Genomic DNA, 24,445 nt, shown 5'->3' on the forward strand with positions numbered 1-24,445 from the left:
TCCTTTCCCCCCCTCGGAGTGGGCGCGCCTCACGGAAGTGGCCCCGGTGGCTTCCGGGGCGGGCGGCGCGGCCCATTTGAAGCTGTGGCGGCTGCGCGGGGCGGGGGGCGGCGGCGGGGAGCCATGGACGACGCGGTGGGCGACCTGAAGCAGGCGCTGCCCTGCGTGGGCGACGGCCCTGCCGTGCACGTGGAGGTGCTGCAGCGGGCCGCCAGGTGAGGGGACACGGGGCGGATGGCTGAGGGGACACGGGGCAGATGGCTGAGGGGACACGGGGCGGATGGCTGAGGGGACACGGGGCGACCGGCTGAGGGGACACGGGGCGGATGGCTGAGGGAACACGGGACGACCGGCTGAGGGGACACAGGGCGGATGGCTGAGGGGACACGGGGCGACCGGCTGAGGGGACACGGGGCGGCCGGCTGAGGGGACACGGGGCGGCCGGCTGAGGGGACACGGGGCGGCCGGCTGAGGGGACACGGGGCGGCCGGCTGAGGGGACACGGGGCGGCCGGCTGAGGGGACACGGGGCGGCCGGCTGAGGGAACACGGGGCAGAGATGGCTGAGGGGACACGGGGCGGGTAGCTGAGGGGACACGGGGCGTGTGGCTGAGGGGACACGGGGCAGATGGCTGAGGGGACACGGGGTATATGGCTGAGGGGACACGGGGTATATGGCTGAGGGGACATGGGGTGGCCGGCTGAGGGGACATGGGGTGGATGACTGAGGGACCTGGGGGGCCGGCTGAGGGGACACGGGGCAGATGGATGAGGGGACACGGGGCGGATGGCTGGCTGTTTGGAGACGTCAGGAAGACACTGGGGTTTCGGCCTGGCTGTGCAAGGGCTGCTCCTACCTGGACGGCCCCCAGGGGTGGCAGAGCTCCCAAGGGTGTCACCAGCTCCTTTCCTGAGTCCCCGCCACCCTACCCTGAGTCCGTGTCCCTGTCCCCGCAGCACCGCCAAGAGGGACGACGTGAAGTTGGCCGTGCGCAAGCTATTGGACAGGCACAGCATCGTGTTTGGCGACTATACATGGACCGAGTTCGACGACCCTTTCCTGGCCAGGCACGTGCGCTCAGTGGCCATCGTGGACACCGAGCTGAAGGCCAAGGCCCCACAGGTGGGTGACCCCAAGCGTCACCCCCACAGGCCTCCGTCCAGGTCTAGGGACCCAAAGAGCAGGGCTAGGCTTCCTGCGGGAGCAACTCATGGCGGTTTAGTTCTGGCTGTGAAAACACCTAGAGATGCGACCCCGGAGAGTGGTTACCATGCTACCAAGGGCCAGAAGCCGGGCATCAGGGCGGCTGTGCAGCCCACATTTTGCTTTCCACGCTTGTGACACTCGCTGTGGGGTTTCCACAGGTGGCAGCCGTGGGATGGCTGGGGGGTTGCTGTGAGGGCCCGTAGGCTAGTCAAGCAGGCCCTGCCCAGCATGACAGAGGGGGTGGGCTGCCTTCTGTGCACCAGACCCCATCTAGTCACTCAGCCTGTGTGGGGCGTCAGACCTGGGCCCGGCCCCGCTGACCCGCCTGCTCCTGTGCAGCCCATCGACCTGAGCGCCGGTGCCGTGCTGCACGTCTTCCAGCTGAACGAGGATGGGCCCAGCAGTGAGAACCTGGAGGAGGAGACGGAGAGCATCGTGGCCGCCAGTCACTGGGTGCTGCCCGCAGGTAGGTGGGTGGGTGGGTGGGTGGGCAAGGCCCTTTGTCCTGCCCGGCACAGGGCCCTTTTCAGCTGAGTCAGCTGTCCTGAGGGATGCCCTGGGTTTTGCCAGAGCGGTGTGTGAGGGGTCATGACCTGGTGGCAGGAGGAGGCCTGTGCTCCTCCAGCCCTGCCTCCACCTCCAGGGCCAGGCAGCACATCTGCCCCGTCTGTTCATCTCCACTCTGGGGGCCCTGGGTTGTACTGCCTCAGCTCCCTCAACACTCAGCTCTCTCTTGCAGCCGAGTTTCACGGGCTCTGGGACAGCCTCGTGTACGACGTGGATGTCAAAGCACACGTGAGTGGATCCCTCAGTCCCGGCTCCTCTGCCCTGTCCCCAATCCTGTCCCTGGCTCTGCTGAGGGTTCTGAGTTCAGGCCTGAAGGAGACAGGGTGCCACCCTTAGTGCTGACCCACGCGGCTGCGGGGACGTTACCCTCGCCTCGTCTCTGGATGTGTCGTTAGCCTACCCCAGCCTCAGGTCTGTGGGTGCTGGCATGAAGCATATAGGTTTACCGTGGGTGCTTACAGTAAAGGTACCTGGTGTTGCTGTTACAGTATGTGGGAACAGGGTTTTCCTCCACTCCACCCTGAAGAGCCAGGGTGCTTCCCAGGTACCCCATCCGTAGAGCTAGGGTGCTTTCCAGGGCCTGTGCTGAGGACAGTCTCCTCCATCGAAATCTCCCATCTCTTCAGTTGCTGGACTACGTGATGACAGCCTTGCTGTTCTCCGACAAGAGTGTGGACAGCAACCTCATCACCTGGAACCGAGTGGTGCTGCTTCACGGTGGCTGGACTCTCCTGGGGGTTGGGGAGGGGTGCTGAGTCCTCCCTGCTTGGTGGACAGGGCTGTGAGGGACCGACCTGGAAGCCCTGCTTCTCTGTGAGTCCTCATCTGTGAGTCCTCATCTCTGGGGCATCACCAGCTCCAGGCAAGGACTCCCTGGGGAATGCCACCTCAACGTGCATGTGTCTGTCCTTTGGCTCTGGTGTGTGCAGGGCCAGTCCTGCTTGGCACCCATACACTCTAGGGTTCCCTTGTCTCCCATTTACAGGGAGAGGGATAACGTTTCGGAGCCCCCATTTTCAGGTCTAAGGGTATCGGGCAGTAGGGGGACAGAATGCTTGGGGGCGCTGGCATGTGTGGTGCTCAGCACTGTTACCTCCTTGTGCCCTGGCCCTGGGTCTCCACCACACTGCTCCCTCCCTGAGCCCCAGTTCCACTCAAGCCTGTGTCATCTCCTCTCAGGACCCCCAGGAACTGGGAAGACATCCCTATGCAAAGCATTGGCCCAGAAGTTGACCATCCGGCTCTCAGGCAGGTGGGCTCCATGGCAGCGTGGTGGGGGTCAGGTTCTGCAGCTGGGGGCCCAGGGCCCCCCATGAGTCCCAGCTCACACAGCCTTCCTCGGGTTGGGTGTCCAGGCCACTCAGGCCCGCTCTGCTGGGCACATCCCCCAGCCAGTCCACCTGCAGGCGCCTAGGTCGTGTCCTCCCTCCAGCTGGGCCAGAAAATCTCAGGTTCCCTCCTGCTGGGCCTGCTCTGGCTGTCATCAAGTTTGGAGACTCTGCTGCTTCTGTTTCCTCCTGTGTGTCACACCACGCTGTTTCTGGGCCACTGGTGCTTTTCAGTTTTTAAGTCTAGATTTCTTTTCTGTGGGGGATAGTCATGTGGGGTTCATAGGACACCCCCTGGTCTCAGGCTCCTCCATCGTACTTTTTTCCTCCTCTCCACCCATTCCTCTTCTCGTCTGCTTGAAACGGTCGCGTGTGGGGCTGGAGGGTGTCACCTCTCCCCCTCCCACTGTGGCCCTGGGCACAAGGATGGATGTCTCCTGCTCCCCCCCCAATAGGTATCGTTATGGGCAGCTGGTTGAGATTAACAGCCACAGTCTGTTCTCCAAGTGGTTCTCAGAGGTGTGTGCCCAGGTGTGAGGGCCCTGTCACTGAGGGCCTGTGGCTTGGGGCAGGGGGAGGGAGGGGCAGCTTGGAGTAGTTTGGGCTCTTGTTTGCCTTACAAACCAAAGGTCTGGTAAGAGGCTGTGGTCTCACCTATAAGGACTCTGCCCACTCCTCAGCCTGTGCCACTGGGGTGGGTTGGGGATTCTGGGCCCCTGGGGGCTGTAGGGGGGCAGGTGGCTGAGATGCAGGCAGGGGCTGGGCAGCCTTCCTGGCTCTGGGTGTGCTTCTCTAGGGTATCATAAAGTGGGTACTGTGGGCAGTGCTCAGTGCGGCTTCTCGTCTAGAGTGGCAAGCTGGTGACCAAGATGTTCCAGAAGATTCAGGACCTGATTGATGACAAAGACGCTCTGGTGTTTGTGCTAATCGATGAGGTGGGTACCCAGTTCGTGTCCACCCTGCAGGATCAGCGTCCAGCCTGAGCCAAACCTGTGAGGGTCAGTGCTTAGTCTGTGCCCACTCTATGAGTCACACTGCCACAGTGACCAGTGCCCCATCCCCAGGTGGAGAGCCTCACAGCTGCCCGCAACGCATGCAGGGCGGGCACTGAGCCCTCAGATGCCATCCGCGTGGTCAATGCTGTCCTCACCCAGATCGACCAGATTAAACGGTACTTATTACTCAAGCCTGCCGTGAGTTGCGCGCTCTGTCACACAGGGCTCTGATGAACTAGTTCTGACGTGAGTGGGGTGTGTGTATAGGAGACCCTGGGATACTGCAGGAAGTCAGTGACCACTAAAGGCATGGGGACGGTTGAGGGGTCTCGTCCTTTCTGGAAGATGCAGTGTCCAAGCAAGGGCAGGGGCTGTGACCACATTCCCTCCTAAAGCTCTCCAGTGAGGTGACTCAGACTGACTATCCCCCAGGCCCTCCAGTATGGTGACCCCGACTGACCCTGTCCCCCCAAGCACTCCAATGAGGTGACCCCGACTGACCCCCCCCAGGCACTCCAACGTGGTGATCCTGACCACATCCAACATCACTGAGAGGATCGACCTGGCCTTCGTGGACCGGGCTGACATCCGACAGTACATCGGGCCGCCCTCCGCCGCCGCCATCTTCAGGATCCTCCTGTCCTGCTTGGATGAGCTGATGAAGGTGCCGCCTCTTCACCCTCACGGCAGGCCAGATACGGGGTGGGGGTGCTGCCTGTGACGTGTCTTCTGTCCATTGGTGTCAGGACATCTGTCCCCATGGTGCAGGCTGCCATGTCCTGGCTGTGCCCACTGTCAGGTTTGTGTCCCAGTGGGGTGGGGCTGCCATGTCCCCCTGGAATGTGGGCTGACCGTCCCCGTCCCCCAGTGTCAGATCATCTACCCGCGGCAGCAGCTGCTGACACTCCGTGAGCTGGAGATGATAGGCTTCGTGGAGAACAATGTGTCAAGGCTCAGCCTGCTGTTGAGGCAGATCTCACGGTGAGGGGCCCCAGCTGCTGAGGGAGACCTCACAGGAGTGGGGATGGACCCAGGATTATGGGGAAGGCAGCCTAGCTGTGCCCCACATGGAGTTTTCCAGAAGGGGGCTTGAGATGAAGTAGAACCAGTTTTAGCAGGAGCAGGTGCTCTAGAGGGTTGGGCAGAAGCTACTATCCAGATCTCCCCCGGGGGGCCTGGGAGGATCAGGCTGGCCATGTGAGCCAGTGGTCAGAGCAGGCCCACCAGCCCTGGGCCCCGGGATGGGCAGGGAGGGTCCAGGAGCAGGGTGCTCGGGGTGGGCTCAGTGCCAGCATGCCCTCAGGAAGAGCGAGGGCCTCAGCGGCCGCGTCCTCAGAAAACTACCCTTCCTGGCTCACGCACTATACGTGCAGGTAAGACTCCCTCAGGCCTGGGGTGGGGGGTGCCCAGCCCTGCATCTGTCCACCCGGCATGCCCTATCCCTGCAGGCCCCCACGGTCCCCCTGGAGGGCTTCCTGCAGGCCTTGTCGCTCGCCGTGGACAAGCAGTTTGAGGAGCGGGAGGAGCTCTCATGCTTCAAGCGCTTGTCTGCCTAAGTGGTCAGGCTCCCCGCAGGCAGGGACACCCTCCCAGTACCTGCCATCTGTGCTTGCCAACCTGGCCATGCCCAGCTGTCTCCACATGGACAGACTCCCCATGGGCAGGCAGGACACCTGCCAGTACGTGTCCCTGGTCATGTGGGTCTGGGCCCATGTGGTTGTCTCCATGGGCTCACACAGGGACAGGCCAGCCTGTCACTACGTGAAATGGTGCTCCATTCCATCTTGGCTGCCCACACCTGCTTGGGTGTCAGAGAGGAAGGTGGTCATCTCTTCTGCGGGGGTGGAGGGCACAGGAGACCAGTGTCCCCGTGGGCGACCCCACCCAGGTGTCAGTAGGGCAGGTGCCTAGGGTACAAGGCATGCCCCTGGGCTTCAAGTCCCGTGTCTGAGCCCCAGTCCCGGGCCTGTGGCTGGTCCTGGACTAGGTGTCGCCGCAGCACGACAGTCGGGCGGTGGTCTCCGGCTGCCTCTTATGGCGTTTGGCTTTGTGCTGAAGTAAACTTGGTTTTATGTTTTCTAAAGTTCACATCTCTTTATTATTTTTTTATTTTTCTCTTTTGTTGCCCTTGTTTATCGTCGTCGTTATTGCTGTCGTTGGATAGGACAGAGAGAAATGGAGGGGGGGAGAGAAAGACGCCTGCAGACTTGCTTCACCGCCTGTGAAGCGACCCCCCCTGCAGGTGGGGAGCCGGGGGCTCGAACCGGGATCCTGATGCCGGTCCGTGCACTCTCCACCATGTGGGTCACGTCCCTTTTGTCCACAGGTTTCAGTAAACGTTCTGGGACAAGCCCCAGTACCATCCTGGTGGCAATACAGAATTAAAAATCGCTTTTTAAGTGAGTTGGAGAAAAAAGACTCGAAGTCAGGCTTGTAAGTTGCTTCTCTGGAGGAAAGGGAGGAAGGAGGCCAGGAGCTGGTTGCTGGAGTCTGCAATCCTGTGTGGGGTGTCTCATCTGGCCCGCGTGTAGAGTGAGACTGTGGGGTCCAGGCTGAGGACCCTATTCGGAAGGACTTGCAGGCTTAGCTGAGGGTAGGTGACTCCCCAAGCTGGGAATGCAGCTCAGGGTGGGCACAGGGCAGGAGTCCCAGTTAGGGCCAGGGACCCCAGTTGAGCGTGGACCTCTGACACCACAGAGTCTCCAGCTCACACCAAAGATGTCAACAGAACCCCAGAGTGGGCCAGACCAGTCATGACATGGGGTCCTGGCACCTGGGTCAAAGGCCCCCCTGGTCTGGGTGGCAAGTGGAACTAGTACCCCCTCCAAGGGGTACTTGCTGGGTGAGTGGACACCAGGCCAGCTCTGCAGGCCCAACCAGCAAGCCCCCCAAAACCTGAGGGGAGTCACAGAGACCCCACCCCCATTAGCCATCCACTGCTGAGCATCAAAGGAGGCCAAAGGACCCCACCCCTGCTCACACTTCCACTCACAGCAGGACTGACTCTGGAGGGGTTCACGCCCTTGTGGCCACCATGGTGTCCCTGACTGGGAGGGGCCTGAGCCTCCACTGGGCCAGAGTGGGCAGGGCAGGTTCCAGGCTGCACTGGGGGCCCACGAGGGGGACAGCTAAGTGCCAGGGGGCGTGCAGGCCTTTCACAGTGGCCATGGGATCTTGGGTCAGCTGAGTTGTTGGTTGGGTCTGCAGGGTGCATCCCCACTGTCACCCTGCAGAGCAAGGGCTCCCACTGGTGTCCTTTAAGAACAGACTGGCCACCACTGGGGAACAGTCCTGCGCCCTCTGGCAGGGCCCTTGGTGAGCCAGGGGGTAGGGATGGGGGGACACAGAGCCAATACTTGTGGTTTTGACACCTTTATTCTAACAAACGAGGTTATGGTGTGAGCAGGGAGCCTCTGCGTGGGGGTGGGGGGTGGGCTCAGACATGGCCAGAGGACACCTCAGGACAGACGGCAGGCTGCCCGATGCTGACCACTCTCCCACAGGGCCCCAAGGAGGCCATGGACAGCTCAAGCCAGGCTGTGACAGACCCTGGGTCTAGCCCAGGGCCACCATGCACCCTAATAGTCACAGGCTAGCCAGCATAGCTCTCCTTGGCCATGGAGGCCCACCCCACAGCATTCGTGGGTTGAGGGCGGACAGGTGCCAGCTTCTGCCCACGAGGGGTAGTGACACCAGACACACAGTGACTACAGGGGCATGGACACGGGGCCAAGTCCGCGTGTGGTGCGCCCTGTGTGTGTCCAGGCTGTCCCTGGGATGCCCGAGCTCAGGGGCCGCGCTGCATTCAGGGCCTCTCCCTGGGCCTTCAGCCATTGCCCATTGGCTACAGTGGAACTGACGTGGAAGCGAGGCTTTCCAGAGCCTTGGTCTCTCCTCTGCCCTTGGAGGGAACAGACCCCACAGCCAGGCCGGCTGAGTGGACACCCTATGTGGCCAGCGTCCCTGGCAGTGTGTGGTGGTGGTGCATGCTGGCCCTCCGGGGGCCATGCCACCTGCATTCCCGGCCAGGACGCCTCAGTCATGCAGCTTGGACGGAAGCCGAGTGCTATTCTAGAACATTCTCCAGTGGGAGTAGCCAGCAGTGCAGGCCCAGCGCAACTAGGAGTAGATGGTGACCACCTCACGGCCACTGCCCCTGACCAGTAGCACACGGCCCAGGCCCTCAGTCAGCACTTCCAGGAACTCCATGTCTTGGGGGGGGGTCAAGGTCACAGGAGGAAACACAGAAGGGACGGACATAGGTTACACGGGAGGTGCCCTGCCCCAGCATGGGTCTGGACAGGGTGCCTGAGGCCACTCTGCATCCCCGAGGGCCAGGGACACACCTACGGCAGTCAGCAGCCCAGCTGTGGTCAGCAAGAGGCCCAGCCTGAGCCCTGTGCCTCCCAGGCCCCAGCCCAGGGGACGGCCCTTCGCTGCCCATCCCTGGGGAATGTCCTTGGGAAGGGCTGTCATGGCCTTCCAGGTGGCCTCCTTGGGGCTTGGAGAAGTTGGTTGGGGACACAGTGCCCAGGTGAGGGGACAGGACAGTCAGGACCCCCCCCCCCCCGCTGCAGCCCCTACAAGCCGCCAGGGTAGACCCTGCCCAAAAGATACAGTTCTCGTCGCCCTGCCGGTTCCGGGGGGGCCCGGGCATGTTTAGCAGGACCAGCTGGGCGTCCTGGGACTTGTCCAGGATGACACTGTTGAGCTTCACGGCTGTGTGCATGCGCCGCACGTTGGACTGGTCCCTGTGGGCCACACGTCACTCGCACCTGCCCCGAGGACACGCGGACGCGGGGACAGCAGAGCCAGACTGGGCAAGCAAGGGGGAAGCTGCCAGGCTCTGCGCACAGAGTGGACACACGGACACCAGAGGGGACACAGATGGGACAGGGGAGGGGACATGGGGGACACAGGAGGTCCCTGCCCCAGCGTGGGTGTGGACAGGGTGCCTGAGGCCACTCTGAGTCCCCCTGCTCCTCTGGGCAGTACTGACGGGACACTGGTCCTCAGGATGGCTCGGAGCCCCCACGCCGCTTCCCCCCGCACGTGCAGCCCGCCAAGGGACAGTGGCCTCTGGGCACAACCCAGCCCCGCCCGCACCCCAGGGGGAAGTTGGGGCTTGGCCAGAAGCATCCCCACATGGGGCCAAGGATGCCAGGCCTGCCTGGAGGAGGTACACAATGTCCCCTGGCCACAGCCACCTTGGCACCTGGCCCCAGGCAGGGGACCAGAACCTGTGGCCCAGGCTCCCGTCCATCCGGGCCAGGCCACAGCCACGTGCCCGAGCCACGCCGGGCGGAGGGGATGGCGAAGCCACTGGACTGGACACTACTGAGCCCCGCGGGCAAGCTTGCAGACTCGCACCCGAGACTACACACACGAACATGCAGCACATGGCCATGTACACGCGGGACATTCGAGCACACGGCCACATGTACAGGAGACCATGCACACGGGACACGCAGGCACACAGCCGCACACGCGCAGAGCCTCAAGCCCACATGGGCCATGCAGAGCACCAGCCAGACTTACAGTGCACCCCACTCGCTACAGGGAGAGAAGAGAAGGAGGGTCACCACTGTGTAGCCTCTCCAGGCCCGGCCCCTGGCCCCATGCTCCCCCCAGGGGCTGGGCTCCCACAGCTGTCCACCACCCCCTCGGCCTGACTCCAGCCAGCAGCCCACCAGGCAGGGCCCCCGCTGGCTTCTGACCCTGAAGCCCAGTCCTGTGTAGGATGGCTGCCCTGCCCCGGTGGCCTGCTGTCCCCAGGTGTCCCGTCCTGTCCTCTGGGGTGTCCTGTCCTGTCCCATGGCCTTTGTCTGCAGTGTCCTGTCCTCTGGGGTGTCCTGTCCTGTCCCCTGTTGTCTGCAGTGTCCCGTCATGTCCTCTGGGGTGTCCTGTCCCATCCCGGGGCCTGTAGTTCTACCAGGCCAGAGCAGGCCATCTCCCCTGCTGGCCAGCATAGCCAGGCCCCAGGCCACCTGTCAGGGACACTCACGGCTTCATGCTGAAGAGGTCCTTGAACCCGGGCCCGCCCGCCTCCTTGCTCCGGTGCTTCTCAGCCACCAGCTTCTCCTTGGTCCAGGTCATCTGCACCCTGTCCGGCGTGGTCTTGGTGGACATGGCGGCATGGGACGCGGTGTTCCTGTCGTGGATCAGCTGGGCCTGGGGGATGTGGGGACAGTGAGGTGGGAGGGGCCCTCGGGGGTCGGGGTCCCCACTCAGCTGGCCCCCCTTCCGGCCACATCTCCAGGGGCACCGGCTCTAGTCTCCTGCCCCAGCTCAGGACCCAGAACAGAGGCCTGGACTCCATGATTCCCCGAGGGCACACGGCCCGGCTCTAGACAGACCCTGCTCAAGGCCACCACCACCCCATCCATCTCACTCCCACCCACCTCAGTCTGGCCTGCACCCTCCAGCCACCCTCCCTGCCTCCATCCCTCCTTCCTTTCATCCTCCATGACCACCTTTTCATACCCACCCACCATGCACACCCACCCCACCCACTGTCCTTGGACTTCAACTGTCGTCCACCCATCATCCATATGTTCATCCGTCTTCCATCCATCCACCCACCCATCCATCAATTCTCCATCCAGCATCCATCCGTCCACCCACCATAATCCATCATCCATCCGTCAACCCATTATCTATCTGTCCATCACCCACCATCTACCACCCATTCTTCTGTCACCCTTCCGTCATCTGACAGTCACTGCCCACCCTGTCCCTCCGTACACACATGGGCACATGCAGACATGAGGAAATAGGCCTGCACACACAGACATGGCACATGGAGACACGCAGGCACAGGCCCAGGCAGACAGAGCACACGGAACACAGACACACGGGCACAGGCACAGGCAGTCAGGGCACGTGGCACACAGACACACGGGCACAGGCCCAGGCAGACAGAGCACGGGCACTGGACACATGGAGACACAGGCAGATATGCAGATGCAGGCACAGGGCACACAGAGACACGTGGGCACCAGCAGACAAGACACAGGCACAGGGCACAGGCAGACACCTCTCGCTCGCGCTCGTTCTTGGAGAGCTGCATGTGTTTCAGCATCTGGGACCTCTGCTCCATCATCAGCGTCTTCTCGTAGGTGAAGGCCGAGATGTCGTTCTCCACCTGGACACGGGGGTCAGCGGCACACCGGGAAAACCCCTCGCCAAACACCTGGGCCTCCCCTGGCCCGCCAGGCCCCTCACCATCTCCACCACCTCCACGTCAGCGCTGAGGCGCAGGTGGTACAGGAAGACCTGCAGGTCCTTCTTCATCTGGATGCTGTTGTCGTCCACCTGCGCCACTGTGAAGATGCGCATCCGGCACTTCCTCCACACCTGAGGAGACCCGCAGCCCTCACCTGAGGAGACCCTCAGCCCTCACCTGAGGAGACCCTCAGCCCTCACCTGAGGAGACCCGCAGCCCTCACCTGAGGAGACCCTCAGCCCTCACCTGAGGAGACCCGCAGCCCTCACCTGAGGAGACCCTCAGCCCTCACCTGAGGAGACCCGCAGCCCTCACCTGAGGAGACCCGCAGCCCTCACCTGAGGAGACCCGCAGCCCTCACCTGAGGAGACCCGCAGCCCTCACCTAAGGAGACCCGCAGCCCTCACCTGAGGAGACCCTCAGCCCTCACCTGAGGAGACCCACAGCCCTCACCTGAGGAGACCCACAGCCCTCACCTGAGGAGACCCGCAGCCCACACCTGAGGAGACCCTCAGCCCTCACCTGAGGAGACCCGCAGCCCTCACCTGAGGAGACCCTCAGCCCTCACCTGAGGAGACCCGCAGCCCTCACCTGAGGAGACCCGCAGCCCTCACCTGAGGAGACCCTCAGCCCTCACCTGAGGAGACCCACAGCCCTCACCTGAGGAGACCCACAGCCCTCACCTGAGGAGACCCTCAGCCCTCACCTGAGGAGACCCACAGCCCTCACCTGAGGAGACCCACAGCCCTCACCTGAGGAGACCCGCAGCCCACACCTGAGGAGACCCGCAGCCCACACCTGAGGAGACCCGCAGCCCACACCTGAGGAGACCCGCAGCCCACACCTGAGGACCCCTTCAGCCTCCACACCAGGGGAGAGCACACCTACACATGCACAGCTGGGAGAGACAGCTCCATCCCTGGGAGGCAGGGGGTGACACGTGCAGGCTCTCCACACACACACACCCACACCCACGTCCCCGTGTCCCCACCTTGTGCTGCCGCAGCAGGAAGGGCAGCAGCATGAGGAGGCCGCCGTCGTGGACGACCCACCACACGTCGATGTGGCCGTCGCTGAAGCGCTCCTGGTTGTGGGGGAACAGGTCCACGTTCTTGGCCACCAGCAGGGCCTGCTGGGCTGCTGTGGTGTCGCGCACCGTGTCTGCGGGCGGGGGGGGGGGGCAGGCCGTCACAGCTACACCCACAGGGACCTGTGCCGCCGGGTAGGGGGACGAGGGAGGCTGGGGGACCTGGACTGGGGGGGGCCTGGGAGGACTGTCCTGGGCTGGGAGGGCTGCGAAGGGGGGCGTGTTGCGGCACGGGGATGGGAGACCCTCCCGGCTGGGGCCTGGGGGCTGTGGGGACCCTCCCAGTCTGGGGGCGCACCCACAAAGTTGCGCCAGGCGCCAGGGTTGTGGGGCTGTCTCCAGCCGGCCGGCCAGCCCAGCAGCACGGTGTTGTGCCTCAGGCCGCCCAGCCCGGCCGCCTGCACCAGCTGCGACGTCCCGTCCCTCAGGCTGCCCGCCACCACTAGCTGGCAGAAGCCCTTGGTCTTCTCTGCCGCCATCAGGGCCCGGATGTTCTGTGGGGGGAGGGGCGGGCAGAGCTGCAGCGCGGGCCCCCGGAGAGGGCACCGACCCACCCCCGGCCCACACCCACCTCCTCTGCCCGCCGGGCCTCCGCGAGCCTGTCCAGGAAGGTGCCCTCCAGCACACAGCCCACGATGGTCAGCCCCTTGCCCGCCTTGAGCTGCGTGGTGAAGGACAGCAGACGCGGATGCTTCACACGCTGCTCTCCGTCCAGGTTCAGCATCACCAGCACCTGCGGCCTGAGGGCAGGGGACCGGGGACAGGGAGAGACAGGTGAGGCAGAAGTGAAGCGGGTGTGAGCTGGGACAGGTGACCAGGCCGTCACAGGCCCCTGGCTGAGAAGTAGGTGGCGCCTGCCCAGGGGAGGCCGAAGGTGCTGGTGCAGTCAGGACCCTCCTGCCCAGGAAGCCAGGAAACTGCAGGCAGCCATGCCCGTGTCCTGCCCCAGACCGCCCCAGGGGACACAGCTGTGGGCACACACCACCCACAGACACCTGCGCCGCTGGGCACCCAGACACAATGGACACCCTGCCCGGCTGCGCACCCAGACATGATGGGCACCCAGCCCTGCTGGCCCCGAGCGGCGGGAGGGGCACCAGGACCACTCACCTCCAGTTCTTGGTGTGCGGGGGACCGTGCTCCAGGCGCAGCAGGGCATAGCGGGCGGCGTTGAGCGACAGGCCCCGGATGCCGTCACCCCACTCCTTCTCAGCCCTAGGGGACACACGGCACCCGGAGGATCTCAGGAGCCTGCAGGCCACTAGAACCCTCCTAGGGTGTGCCCGGGGATATGGGAGCAGGTGGCAGGTGGGGGGGGGCAGTGTGAGTCTGAGGAGGGAATGGGGACCAGAGAACATGGCGAAGGCGTGTGGGCGATGGGGAGGCGACACTGGGCTCTGGCTGGCCTGGACTGGCTATGGAGTCTGGGGGGGCCTCCCCAGCACCAGGCCCCGCCCATAGCACCTGGGGCCTCGCACCAGCATCTTGGGCCCCGCCCCCATCACGGACCCGCCCATAGCATCTTGGGCCCCGCCCCCAGCACTGAGGCCCCGCCCGGCATCTTTGGCCACGCCCCCAGAAAGGACCCGCCCCTAGCACCAAGACCTGCCCATAGCATCTGCCCCCCCCCCACCAGTACCAAGACCAGCCCATAGCACCTGGGCCCCGCCCCAGCAAGGACCCGCCCATAGCACCTTGGGTCCCACCCCCAACACCAAGACCCGCCCATAGCATCTTGGGCTCCGCCCCAGCACTGAGGCCCTGCCCGTAGCATCTGGGGCCCAGCCCCCAGCCCCGCCCCAGATCCGGGGCCCAGCCCCAGCGCTGAAGTCCCGCCCCCGCACCTGAGGACCAGCCCTAAGCACCGGGCCCCGCCCCCAACACCTGGGCCCCTCCCGCAAACAGCCCTTGGCTCAGAGCACAGCACCGCACCCTTCCACCCCGCACCCCCGCACTTACCCGCGGTATTCGATGTACTTGTAGATGCAACCGGCGACCAGCATGGCGGCCAGCGCGTATAGCCAGGAGCACACGAACATGAGCGCCAGGCACAGGCTCATGCCCAGGAAGGACAGCGTCCTGCGGGGTGGGGGCTCGTCACGCACCACGCACGCACCCTTACCTGCCAGCACCGCAGCCGTCTCACACCGCCGGCTCAAGGAGGGAGGTGGAAGCCCAGACGGGAACAGGCTGCAGGTGAGGCGACCTAGAGGAGGCCAGGGCAGGGGTGGGCGCCTCGGGGGCAGGTGCTCGGGGGATGCTGCTCCCTGGTGGGCAGAGCGCTCCCAGGGGTGCTCACCAGTGGTAGATGCGGAAGCGGGGGCGCCAGTTGGGGGTGCGCAGCAGGGTCTGCACAGCACAGGCCAGGTTCACAAACATGTAGCACATGAGGAAGAACCTGTGGGGCGGTGGCCATGTCAGAGACCCCGAATCTCTAACCAATGCCTCAAAGTAGCCCTCAGCCCTCAACCCATCAGCCCTCAGCCCTCAGCGCCTCAGCCCCTCAGCAATCAGCCCTCAGCCCCTCAGCACCCAGCCCCTCAGCCCTCAGCCCCTCAGCAATCAGCCCCTCAGCCCCTCAGCCCTCAGCCCCTCAGCACCAGGCCCTCAGCTCTCAGCCCCTCAGCCCTCAGCTCCTCAGCACTCAGCCCTCAATCCCTCAGCACTCAGCCCCTCAGGACCTCAGCTCTCAGCCCTCAGCCCTCAACCCCTCAGCCCCTCAGCACCCAGCCCCTCAGCTCTCAGCCCCTCAGCCCTCAGCCCCTCAGCACTCAGCCCCTCAGCTCTCAGCCTCTTAGCCCCCTCAGCACTCAACCCTCAGCCCCTCAGCTCTCAACCCCTCAACCGCTCAGTCCCTAAGCCCCTCAGCCACTCAGCCCTCAGCCCCCAGCTCCTCAGTCCCTCAGCCAATCTGCCATCAGCCTCTCAGCCCCTAGCCCCTCAGCCCCTAGCCCCTCAGTCCTCAGCCCCCCAGTCCCTCAGTCCTCAGCCACATAGCCCTCAGTCCTCAGCCCCCAAGCCCTGGACCTCTCAGCCCTCAGCCCCCAGTCCCTCAGCCCCCAGTCTCTCAGCCCTTAGCCCCTGGACCTCTCAGTCCCTCAGCCCCCTCAGCCTTCAGCCCCTCAGCCTTCAGGCCCCCCTTTTTTTGTGTCTCCAGGGTTATCTCTGGGGCTCAGTGCCAGCACTAGGAATCAAATCCACTGCTCCTGGAAGCCACTTTTTCCATTTTATTAGAGAGGACAGACAGAAATTGAGAGAGGAGAAAGGGATAGAGAGGGAGAGAGACAGAGACACCTGCAGCCCTGCTTCACCACTCGTGAAGCTTCCCCCCCGCAGGTGGGGACCGGGGGCTTGAACCTGGCTCCTTGTGCACTGCAGTGTGTGCATGTAACCAGGTGCCCACGGCCCGGCCTCCCCTCAGCTCTTTCTCCCTCCCCTCTCACCCCTCAGCACTCCCCTCTGCCCCCAGCCCCAGGGCTCACTGGGCAAGATGGCGCCCTATTCCCCAACTCACATGGACAGGATGGGGGCCACGCTGTCGAGGGAGGCGATGAGGATCCCAATCTCACAGATGCCAGCCGTCAGCAGCAGCGCCCACGTGGGCTCCCCGTTGGCCTTGCCGTGACCAAACACCTGAGGGGTGGGTGGCGTGAGGACAGCCCTCCCCTCGGCAGCGCATCTCCCAGGCACGCAGTCACCCGTCACCCTGGCCCAGGCCCACATCCCCATCACTGTCACGCTGAGCTGGCCCAGATGCTTCCCGTCCCCGTCACAGGGATGGCCTAAGGGAGGCAGGATGGATGCCCCACAGACTGTCTCCCAGGGCCAGGGTGGCGTGTGGCCTGTTCTCGGGTGGGTATGTCCTGTCCCATGCCCGGGCGCCCACCTGTAGGAAGGGCACGATGCCGTCCCTGGCGATGGCCTGCAGTAGACGGGGGGCCCCGGTCAGACTTTGCAGGCCGGCGCCACAGGTGGAGAAGAATGAGCCGATGACGATGACCCAGGGCGAGGGCCAGGCCAGCACACCGATGACCAGCTTCCCCTGCAGGGCCTCCCCGAACCTGCGGGCGCCATTGGAGGGGTGGGGTTGGGCCCTTGGTCATCCCGATACGCTGGCCGGCCGGCTGGACAGAGCGCATCTACTTGTCCCACGCCTGGCGACCCGCCCAGCCTGGGGGTCAGAGGTCACGGGACCCTGGGCACCCCAGAGGCAAGTTCCAGGAACCAGCTCAGCTTGGAAGCTTCTAGAAGCAGCAGGGAAACCCACGTACTTGTCACGTAGGACCACGCCCTCAATGCAGGCTCCAAACAGCAGGATGCAAGACAGGTCTGAGGCCGCCATCAAGGAAAGGGGTGGGGCCATGAGAGAGACCACGGGGAGGATGGGGGGCAGGGGCTGGGGGTGCCACGGGGGAGAGGAGCACCAGAGGGAAGGGGCAGCAGGGGAGGGGGTCCGGGGGGTGTCACAAGGGTGTGGCGACTCCCCGTGGGGGGCCCTGTGGACACGCTGCAGGACCCTGTGCTGACCCGGGTCCAGCTGTCCCCTGGCCACATCCTGCAGCTCTGAGCTGGACTCGAGGCCTGGGGTGGGGACATGGCCTCCTGCCCCACACCCACCAGGCCTCGGCGAGTGACATGGCCCCAGCAGGGCCCCAGCAGCAAGACGGAAGGGGGACAACTGCTGCCACATTCCCAGGGACAGGGCCCCGAGGGGCACCAGCAGGGCCAAGAGCGAGGCTGCCTGGCCTGGGAACTGCGTCCAGGATACAGATGAAGGAGGTGGTCACGATGGCCAGGATGGTACCCGTGGGGATGGACTTCTGCGCGTCCCTCAGGTCCCCCGAGCGGTTGGAGCCCGCCATGATGCCTGTAGGGCGGGGCCGTCACGCACAGCCAAGCCACCCTGGGCCGAGTGGAGCCCCCCAGAGCCCCGAGGCACGTGGCAGAGGCGTGAGCTGTGTGGCCTGTGGGAGCCCGCCAGCCCTTGACACGGCCTTCGTGGCACTGCTTCTGCTCACCGGTCACTGAGGGGAAGTAGATGCCCAGCAGCATGGTGAAGTAGGTGGCGATGTCGGTGGACACATAGGGCAGCGCCCCTGTCTGGCTCTCCTCAGGGACCGCCACTGCCGCCACGCCCGCCTTCTCCACGAACGCACCCCTGTCTGCATACGCGCTCCACAGGTTGTCTGTGGGGACACACGTCCTGGGACCCAGGTGGCCACACAGTGCACCCACCCGGGATGGGGGGGAAATGGCAGCAACAAGTGGGGAAGTGGGGGGGGCCACGGGATGGAGAGGACACAGGGCGGAGGGTTGGGGGCCAGGGGGTCGTGGGGGGATGTAGCAGGATGCCAGGAGTCGAGAGCCCTCATGGGGGCCAAGGCCTGCAGCTCACCCAGCAGGACGCCGCTGGCCGCCCCGGGGATGCCCTGGATCTCGGTGAGGTTGTTGAGGCTGAAGTAGGGGTCACAGGCTGCACTGGGCAGCGAGCTGTTGCAGAAGAGCCTCCAGAGTGCCGAGACCGCAGAGCCGTTGTCCTGCAGCTTGGAGCAGGCCTCGAACCCACGCCGTGCCAGCGTGCGGTTGCCAAGCAGACACACCCTGAGGGAGGGGGAGCCAAGTGAGTGACCAGAGGGGTTCAGGGACAGGAGTGACCAGAAAGGACTGGGGACAGGAGTAACCAGAGGGGACTGGGGACAGGAGTGACCAGAGGGGACTGGGAACAGGAGTGACCAGAGGGGACTGGGGACAAGAGTGACCAGGGGGGACTGGGGACAGGAGTGACCAGAGGGGACTGGGGACAAGACTGACCAGAGAGGACTGGGGCTAGGAGTGACCAGAGGGGACTGGGGACAGGAGTGACCAGAGAGGCCTGGGGACCCTGAACCTAGGGACAGGAGGGGACCCTGGGTCTGGGGGAGAGGAGAGGACCTTGCCCCTGGCCCCACTCACGGCACGTCAGGGGGGTCAAAGGTGGACTTGATGACCCCAGCGTAGATGGCCAGGATGGACAGCACCACGCAGGCCAGGAAGACCAGGGCCAGCTTGTTGACGTATTTGACGCCCACAAAAACCACGGCGGCCATGATGGCCAGTGTGCAGGTGCCGTAAACACGCATGTTGTGCAGCAGGGCGGCCGCCTCACCCCCGGGGCCCCCTTGGAAGATGGCGGCACTCGGTGAGATGTAGGTCTGTGGGAGGGGGCACAGCTCAGGGGTGCTGGGGGCCCCGGGGTGCAGGGAGGCAGCATGGGGCTCACAGGGGGCATGGGGCCCAGGGTACAGGGAGGGAACACAAGGTTCAGGGAGGGGTACGGTGTTCAGGAGAGCTGCAGGCCCCAAGGTGCAGGAAGGGAGCACGGGGTGCAGGGGGGCTGGGGTGCAGGGAGCCCTGGGGAGGGAGGAGGTCAGAGCAGAGTCTGCCAGGGGCCAGGGAGCAGGAGGGCAGAGCAGGGTCTCCCATGCCCAGGTGGGCAGCCCCAGCTCACCAGGAAGATCTCGATGGTGCCCAGGATGTACATGGCGCCAGCAAAAGTGGTGCCGAGGTAGAAGCAGAGGCCCACGGCCCCCCCAAACTCGGGACCCAGAGACCTTGAGATCATGTAGTAGGAGCCTCCCGCTGGGGGGGACACATGGCTTCAGGGACAGCTTGAGGGCACACCACCCTGCTGCCCGCCAGGACGTGTCCCCAGAGCGGGTGGCTCCCCCAGGGCTCTGAGAGGGCCCCCGCTTCTGGGGGAAGGAGATTGCTCCCTCCAGATGGGGACCCATGGCCTGTGGGACCACTTCTCTGCACCCTCCCCCCGCCACACCCCCGCCCTTCCTGCCCCCTCTCCAGCCCGCTGGCTCACCTGGGACTACGCCATTGGTGGCGATGGCACTCATGGAGATGGCGGTCAGCATGGTCTGAGGGACACAGGCCTGAGCACGGTGCTGGCTGGGCCCCCCACCCGCCAGCCCCCCCCAGGCTCTGGCCACCCAGGTCCTCACATGTCCCCAAACTCGCTCCCTCTGTGACCCATAAATGCCCGCCCACTCAGGACCCACCACAGCAAGAACTGCCCAAACACCAGCCTCGAACTGGGGGCTCCATCCAGGTGTGTCCTGTCCGGCCACACCTGCTGGGGACCCCTTGGGACTTGGGAGGGCCAGGGTCTAGGAGCCACGCCCCCGATTGGAGGCCACGCCCCCGACTGAAACCCCCAGGTTCCTGCAACCAAAAGGAGCCACGCCCCCACTAGAGCCTGGCCCATAGCAAGCCACGCCCACAAGGTGAGAGGGCCTGGGAGCCGAGAAGGGCTGAGGCGGGAAGGGCACAGCACAGGGAGGGCGGGGACCAGACTGCTCAGGAGCCAGGCTCCTGTCCTTGGAGCTCTGGGGTGACAGGGGCCAGACTGTCCTCAATGGGAAGGGTCAGCACCAGGCAAGGGGTGCTCACTGCGGGGTCAGCTGAGTCTAGGCCACGCTCTCCCGGCCCTGACCACGCCCACCGGTCCATCTACGCCCAGGCCACGCCCCCCACCCCCTGCTCACTCCCACTGGGACACGCCCTCTCGGGCCCAAGCCACGCCCACTCACGCAGGTGCAGCACAACGACACGATGAGGAAGGACTCGAGCACACCGGCAGCGCCCACGATCCAGGTGAGGCGCAGGAACAGGATCACACCCAGAATGTTCTGCAGGCAGGGCAGGTAGACGCCGATGAAGGTGCCCATGCGCGGACCCTGTGAGAGACCAGGGCGGGCTGAACATGGGGTCAGGGGGCAGAGGGCAGGGGTGCTGGACATGGAGGTAGGGGGACTGGACAGGAGGAGTATCCACAGGGCAGGGGGACTGGACAGGGGGGCTAGGCGCAGGGCAGTGAGGCTGGACATGGAGGCAGGGGGGCTGGACAGGGGCTAGGGACAGGGGGGCTGAACACAGGGCAGGGTGACTGGACACAAGGCAAGGTGCTGGACACAGGGCAGGGGGACTGGACATGGAGGCAGGAAGCTGGACACAGGGCAAGAGGCAAGACATGCAACAGGGGGCCTGACACGGAGACACAGGGCAAGCTGGACAAAAAAAAGGGGCTCAGAGATGGCCACGAGGCTTGGGGGTTGGGGTCAGACCCCATGCAGACAGTGCAGAGCGTAGGTGGCAGGACCTAGGGTCCCCACAGTCATCTGTCTACACTGAAGACCAGGATGGGAGGGGGACCTGGATGAGCCCTGGGTCAGCTAAGGCTCAGAGTCCTTCAGGGTGTATCCCCTCAGGACTGGACCCTGCACCATGAGTGGACCCCACACTCAGTGGTCCCTACACTGGACTTGACCTCATGCTGGAGTGGACCCCTCATTGCATTGGGCCCCACACTGAGGTGGACCCTACACTGGAGTGGACCTCACACTAGAGTGGATCTCCTCAGGACTGGACCCCACACTGGGAGTGGACCCCACACTGGAGTGGACCTCACACCGGAATGGACCCCACACTGAGGTGGACCCTACACTGGAGTGGACCTCGCACTGGAGTGGGTCTCCTCAGGACTAGAACCCACACTGGGAGTGGACCCCACACTGGAGTGGACCTCACATTAGAGTGGATCTCCTCAGGACTGGACCCCATACTGGGAGTGGACCCATACTGGAGGTGGACCCCACATTGGAATGGACCCCACACTGGAGTTGACCACACAGAGGTGGACCCCATGTTGGAGAGGACCCCTGCAGGACTGTACCCCACAGTGAGATGGACCCCACACAGACAATGGACCCCCCCCTCTGGATGGGACCCTCTTGGGAGCAAACCCCATGGCCCAGGGCAGGGGCTCTGCAGGGGACCAAGGGCACATGTGGCAAGTGCAGAAAGGGGGGCCCTCCAGGCCACCCCTCCCAGAGTCACCCTTCCAGGACCCAACAGAAGCCCTGGGGTCACCCCTCTCCTGCAGAAGCCCTAGGGTCACCCTCCCCTCCAGCAAGAACCCTGAGGTCACCCTCCCAGGACCCAGCAAAAGCCCCAGAGTCACCCTCCAGGAGCCAGCAGAAGTCCTGGGGTCACTTCCCAGACCCAGCAGAAGCCCTGGGGTCCCCCCTACAAAAGTGGCCCCAGACACCATGGCTCCTGGCCAGTGGAAGGCCAGCCCAGTTGCCTGGTTCTAGAGAGGCCACACCCAGCTCTGGGGACAGAGGGGACAGCGAGGACAGTGAGGGCACTGACTCCTCAGGGGGCCAACTCCCAAGTGGGAGGGCTGACTCAGACCACCTGAAACTGCTCCATGTCAGGGTCACGCGGTGGCCAGCTGGCGCGCAGCCTGCCACATGCCAGGGCCACCTGAGCTGGTCAGTGGGTGGCGTGTCCCCTGGACCCTGGGATGTGGGGGCACAGATTCCAAGCCAGACAGTGAGCCCAGAGTTGGGGACAGGTGCAAGTAGAATGTACAGAGGACACACGTGCAGAGAACATACATGTGCAGAGACTGTAGAAAACGTGGGCACGGGACACGTGTGTGCAGGTGACATGTGTGCTGTACACAGCAGCACCCACCTTGACCTGATGTCCCCAGAACCCAACCCCAGCCCTGACCTTGGCCTCACGCCCCCTGCAGCCCCTCCAGCACTGACCTTGACCTTCCCCCAGCCCTGACTCCTCAGAGCCCCTAGCACCCACCCTGTCCTCCCCCTGGCACCCACCTTGACCTGACGCCGAGGGGCCTGGCCGTCCTCGGCCTCCTCGTGCTCCACTACGCCCTGGCTGAGGTTGGTGTAGTTGGCCAGCTTGTTGAGCAAGGAGGACACCATGGGGGTGCTGTCCATCTCCTCCTGGGGGACACACCACAGGCCCACATGGGCAGGACCGCTCAGCCACACTCCTGCACCCTCCCGCACTGGGGTCCCGGTCACACCTCAAAGAGAGCCATGTTCTTGCCCTGGAAGACGCTGTGGCCCTCAGCCTCCAGGCTGTCGATGAACGGGCTGTTCTCCCGTGGGGCACCATCACCTAGGACACGGGGTGGGGGTGTCAGCAGGCATAGAAAGCAGGGAGATGGGCTGGGGTCCCTAAGGACATATCCCACCCCCAGCAATGGCGAGTCACGGGTAGGACCCCAGAAGGGAAGCCCTGAACCTGCCCCCACCCACTGTGGCCCCCAGCACTGCAGGGCCTCAGATCCCAGCTGTGGGAGGAGTCTCACAAGGCCATGGGTGCTGGGCTAAGCCCAGGGGACAGTGTCAGCAGGCAGAGTCCACCACAGGAGACCCCAGATGACCGGGGACAGCTTGGGACCGACACAGGATGGACTCACCCTATCCCTCAACTCACACGAGGCTGGACCCCAGCCCAGGAAATCAGGACAGCTCAGCGGGTGGTGGGGAGTGGGGGGACCATGCCTTCTACATGGAATACAGAGCACACAGAGGGGCTGAGTCTTCACACAGACTAACGCCCACAGGGGAACGGGTCCTCTAGTGGAATAAGACACCCAGAGACCTAGAGGAATGACACCCCCATGGCCACAGAAGGACCACACCACCCACACGGAGCTCTGCGAACAGCCACAGATACCCACCACGACAGTCACGCAGCACACCTACTGTGGAGACCCGCCAGTCTCCTGCCCCAGGAGGCCAGCAGCACTGTGGGATGTAGTGGCGTTGGAGAGGGTCACACAGTCCCCAGGCATGGGGGGGACAGGATGTCAAGGACAGAACCCACCTCCTGCTCAGAATGAAGATCTGAATGCAGAAAACTGAGCCACAGCCTGGGGAGGGGCACTGACCTCCAGGACACAAGCCCAGCTGTTGACAGCTGCCCCTCAGTGCCTGTGGAAGCTCCAGGGGCACAGCAAGCCCTGTGGCATGGAGTTTCACTGAGGTGACAGCAGGCACCCCTGCCCCAGGCACTGGGAAGCCCCAGAGCAGGCCAATATCCTCCACCGAGTGTCCCCTGTCCATACATGCACACAGCCCAGGGAGCAGGGGGCCAGGCAATGGTATGGAGTCTGGCCAGTCCCGGGCCCAGGGTCACGCAGGGGGCACCACCCACATGGCTGGATACCCAGGGTGCTGCTGGGCACTCGTCTTGGGCTGCCCACAAGCTCCGGCCCATGTCAGCCCCAGCCTCCTTCTGGCTTCATCCCCCAACACTCCTCCTGCACCCACTCCACCCTGGACGTTACACAGGCTTGGACGCTGACCTGCCAGTCACCCTGGGCACTGCTGCAACTAGCAGGGACACCCAGGACAGGAGCTGGGTGCCTCCAACACCTCTGGGCACCCCAAATGCACCCCCACCATGGGAGGCCCCTCACCCACCACAGAGCCACCTTCACTCCCTCCCTCACCCCAGAGCTGTTCTGGGTAACCTCCCACCTCAGGCAATCAGTGTGGGGGCTCAGCACAGCCAGTCTCAAGAGCACAGCCACCAACAATGGAGGGCACAACCCCAGTCTAGTCACAGCCCCTCAGTCTCCAGTCACAGCCCCCAGTCTGTAGTCACAGCCCCACAGTCTCCAGTCACAGCCCCCAGTCTGTAGTCACAGCCCCACAGTCTCTAGTCACAGCCCCCCAGTCTCCAGTCACAGCCTCCCAGTCAGTAGTCACAGCCCCCAGTCTAGTCATAGCCCCCAGTCTAGTCACAGTCCCCCAGTCTGTAGTCACAGCCCCCAGTCTAGTCACAGTCCCTAGTCTAGTCACAGCCCCCCAGTCTATAGTCACAGCCTCCCAGTATAGTCACAGCCCCCCAGTATCAAGTCACAGCCCCCCAGTCTCCAGTCACAGCCCCTCAATCTCCAGTATCAGCCACCCGATCAGTAGTCACAGCCCCACAGTCTAGTCACAGCCCCACAGTCTAGTCACAGCCCCCCAGTCTAGTCACAGTCCCCAGTATCTAGCCATAGCCCCCAGTATCTAGTCACAGCCCCCGAGCTAGTAGTCACAGCCCCACAGTCTGTAGTCACAGCCCCCCAGTCTAGTGACAGCCCGCAGTCTGTAATCACAGCCCCCCAGTCTAGTCACAGCCTCACAGTCTAGTCACAGCCCCCCAGTCTAGTCACAGCTCC

The 24,445-nt window shown here is 64.2% G+C and overlaps 2 protein-coding genes across 8 annotated transcripts in view; one reads left to right on the forward strand and one right to left on the reverse strand.

Moving 5' to 3' along the window:
* The first annotated feature begins 35 nt into the window (after positions 1 to 35).
* Positions 36 to 6,179, forward strand: TRIP13 (thyroid hormone receptor interactor 13). The gene is made up of 13 exons (XM_007520552.3): positions 36 to 215; positions 957 to 1,122; positions 1,546 to 1,672; positions 1,946 to 2,001; positions 2,400 to 2,490; positions 2,953 to 3,025; positions 3,557 to 3,620; positions 3,950 to 4,036; positions 4,166 to 4,272; positions 4,607 to 4,760; positions 4,965 to 5,077; positions 5,400 to 5,469; positions 5,545 to 6,179. The coding sequence occupies exons 1-13, from the start codon at positions 124 to 126 to the stop codon at positions 5,650 to 5,652; spliced, it is 1,308 nt and encodes a 435-aa protein (XP_007520614.1). The 5' UTR covers positions 36 to 123; the 3' UTR covers positions 5,653 to 6,179.
* Positions 6,180 to 7,452: 1,273 nt separating this feature from the next.
* SLC12A7 (solute carrier family 12 member 7) overlaps positions 7,453 to 24,445 on the reverse strand; it is a 33,838-nt gene continuing 16,845 nt past the window's right edge. For 2 of the 7 annotated variants that reach the window (XM_060191103.1, XM_060191106.1), the window contains exons 2-25: positions 22,292 to 22,386; positions 22,080 to 22,208; positions 19,986 to 20,132; positions 19,259 to 19,313; positions 18,896 to 19,026; positions 18,361 to 18,599; positions 17,804 to 18,009; positions 17,427 to 17,594; positions 17,177 to 17,275; positions 16,680 to 16,737; positions 16,295 to 16,469; positions 15,923 to 16,041; positions 14,708 to 14,806; positions 14,368 to 14,487; positions 13,519 to 13,623; positions 12,980 to 13,148; positions 12,707 to 12,902; positions 12,313 to 12,482; positions 11,321 to 11,452; positions 11,133 to 11,240; positions 10,101 to 10,267; positions 9,635 to 9,649; positions 8,714 to 8,847; positions 7,453 to 8,307 (exon numbers count right to left, since the gene is read on the reverse strand). In XM_060191103.1, coding sequence (XP_060047086.1) covers positions 8,216 to 8,307; positions 8,714 to 8,847; positions 9,635 to 9,649; positions 10,101 to 10,267; positions 11,133 to 11,240; positions 11,321 to 11,452; positions 12,313 to 12,482; positions 12,707 to 12,902; positions 12,980 to 13,148; positions 13,519 to 13,623; positions 14,368 to 14,487; positions 14,708 to 14,806; positions 15,923 to 16,041; positions 16,295 to 16,469; positions 16,680 to 16,737; positions 17,177 to 17,275; positions 17,427 to 17,594; positions 17,804 to 18,009; positions 18,361 to 18,599; positions 18,896 to 19,026; positions 19,259 to 19,313; positions 19,986 to 20,132; positions 22,080 to 22,208; positions 22,292 to 22,386 — 3,128 coding nt within the window. In that variant the 3' untranslated portion in view covers positions 7,453 to 8,215. Of the gene's footprint in view, positions 8,308 to 8,713; positions 8,848 to 9,634; positions 9,650 to 10,100; positions 10,268 to 11,132; positions 11,241 to 11,320; positions 11,453 to 12,312; positions 12,483 to 12,706; positions 12,903 to 12,979; positions 13,149 to 13,518; positions 13,624 to 14,367; positions 14,488 to 14,707; positions 14,807 to 15,922; positions 16,042 to 16,294; positions 16,470 to 16,679; positions 16,738 to 17,176; positions 17,276 to 17,426; positions 17,595 to 17,803; positions 18,010 to 18,360; positions 18,600 to 18,895; positions 19,027 to 19,258; positions 19,314 to 19,985; positions 20,133 to 22,079; positions 22,209 to 22,291; positions 22,387 to 22,707; positions 22,779 to 24,445 lie in introns of those variants that run through there. The other 5 variants (XM_060191104.1, XM_060191107.1, XR_009549918.1 and 2 more) reach the window with 3 other exon arrangements.

This window comes from Erinaceus europaeus, chromosome 5 (genome assembly GCF_950295315.1).
Source record: "Erinaceus europaeus chromosome 5, mEriEur2.1, whole genome shotgun sequence".
Classification (NCBI taxonomy): Eukaryota; Metazoa; Chordata; class Mammalia; order Eulipotyphla; family Erinaceidae; genus Erinaceus; species Erinaceus europaeus.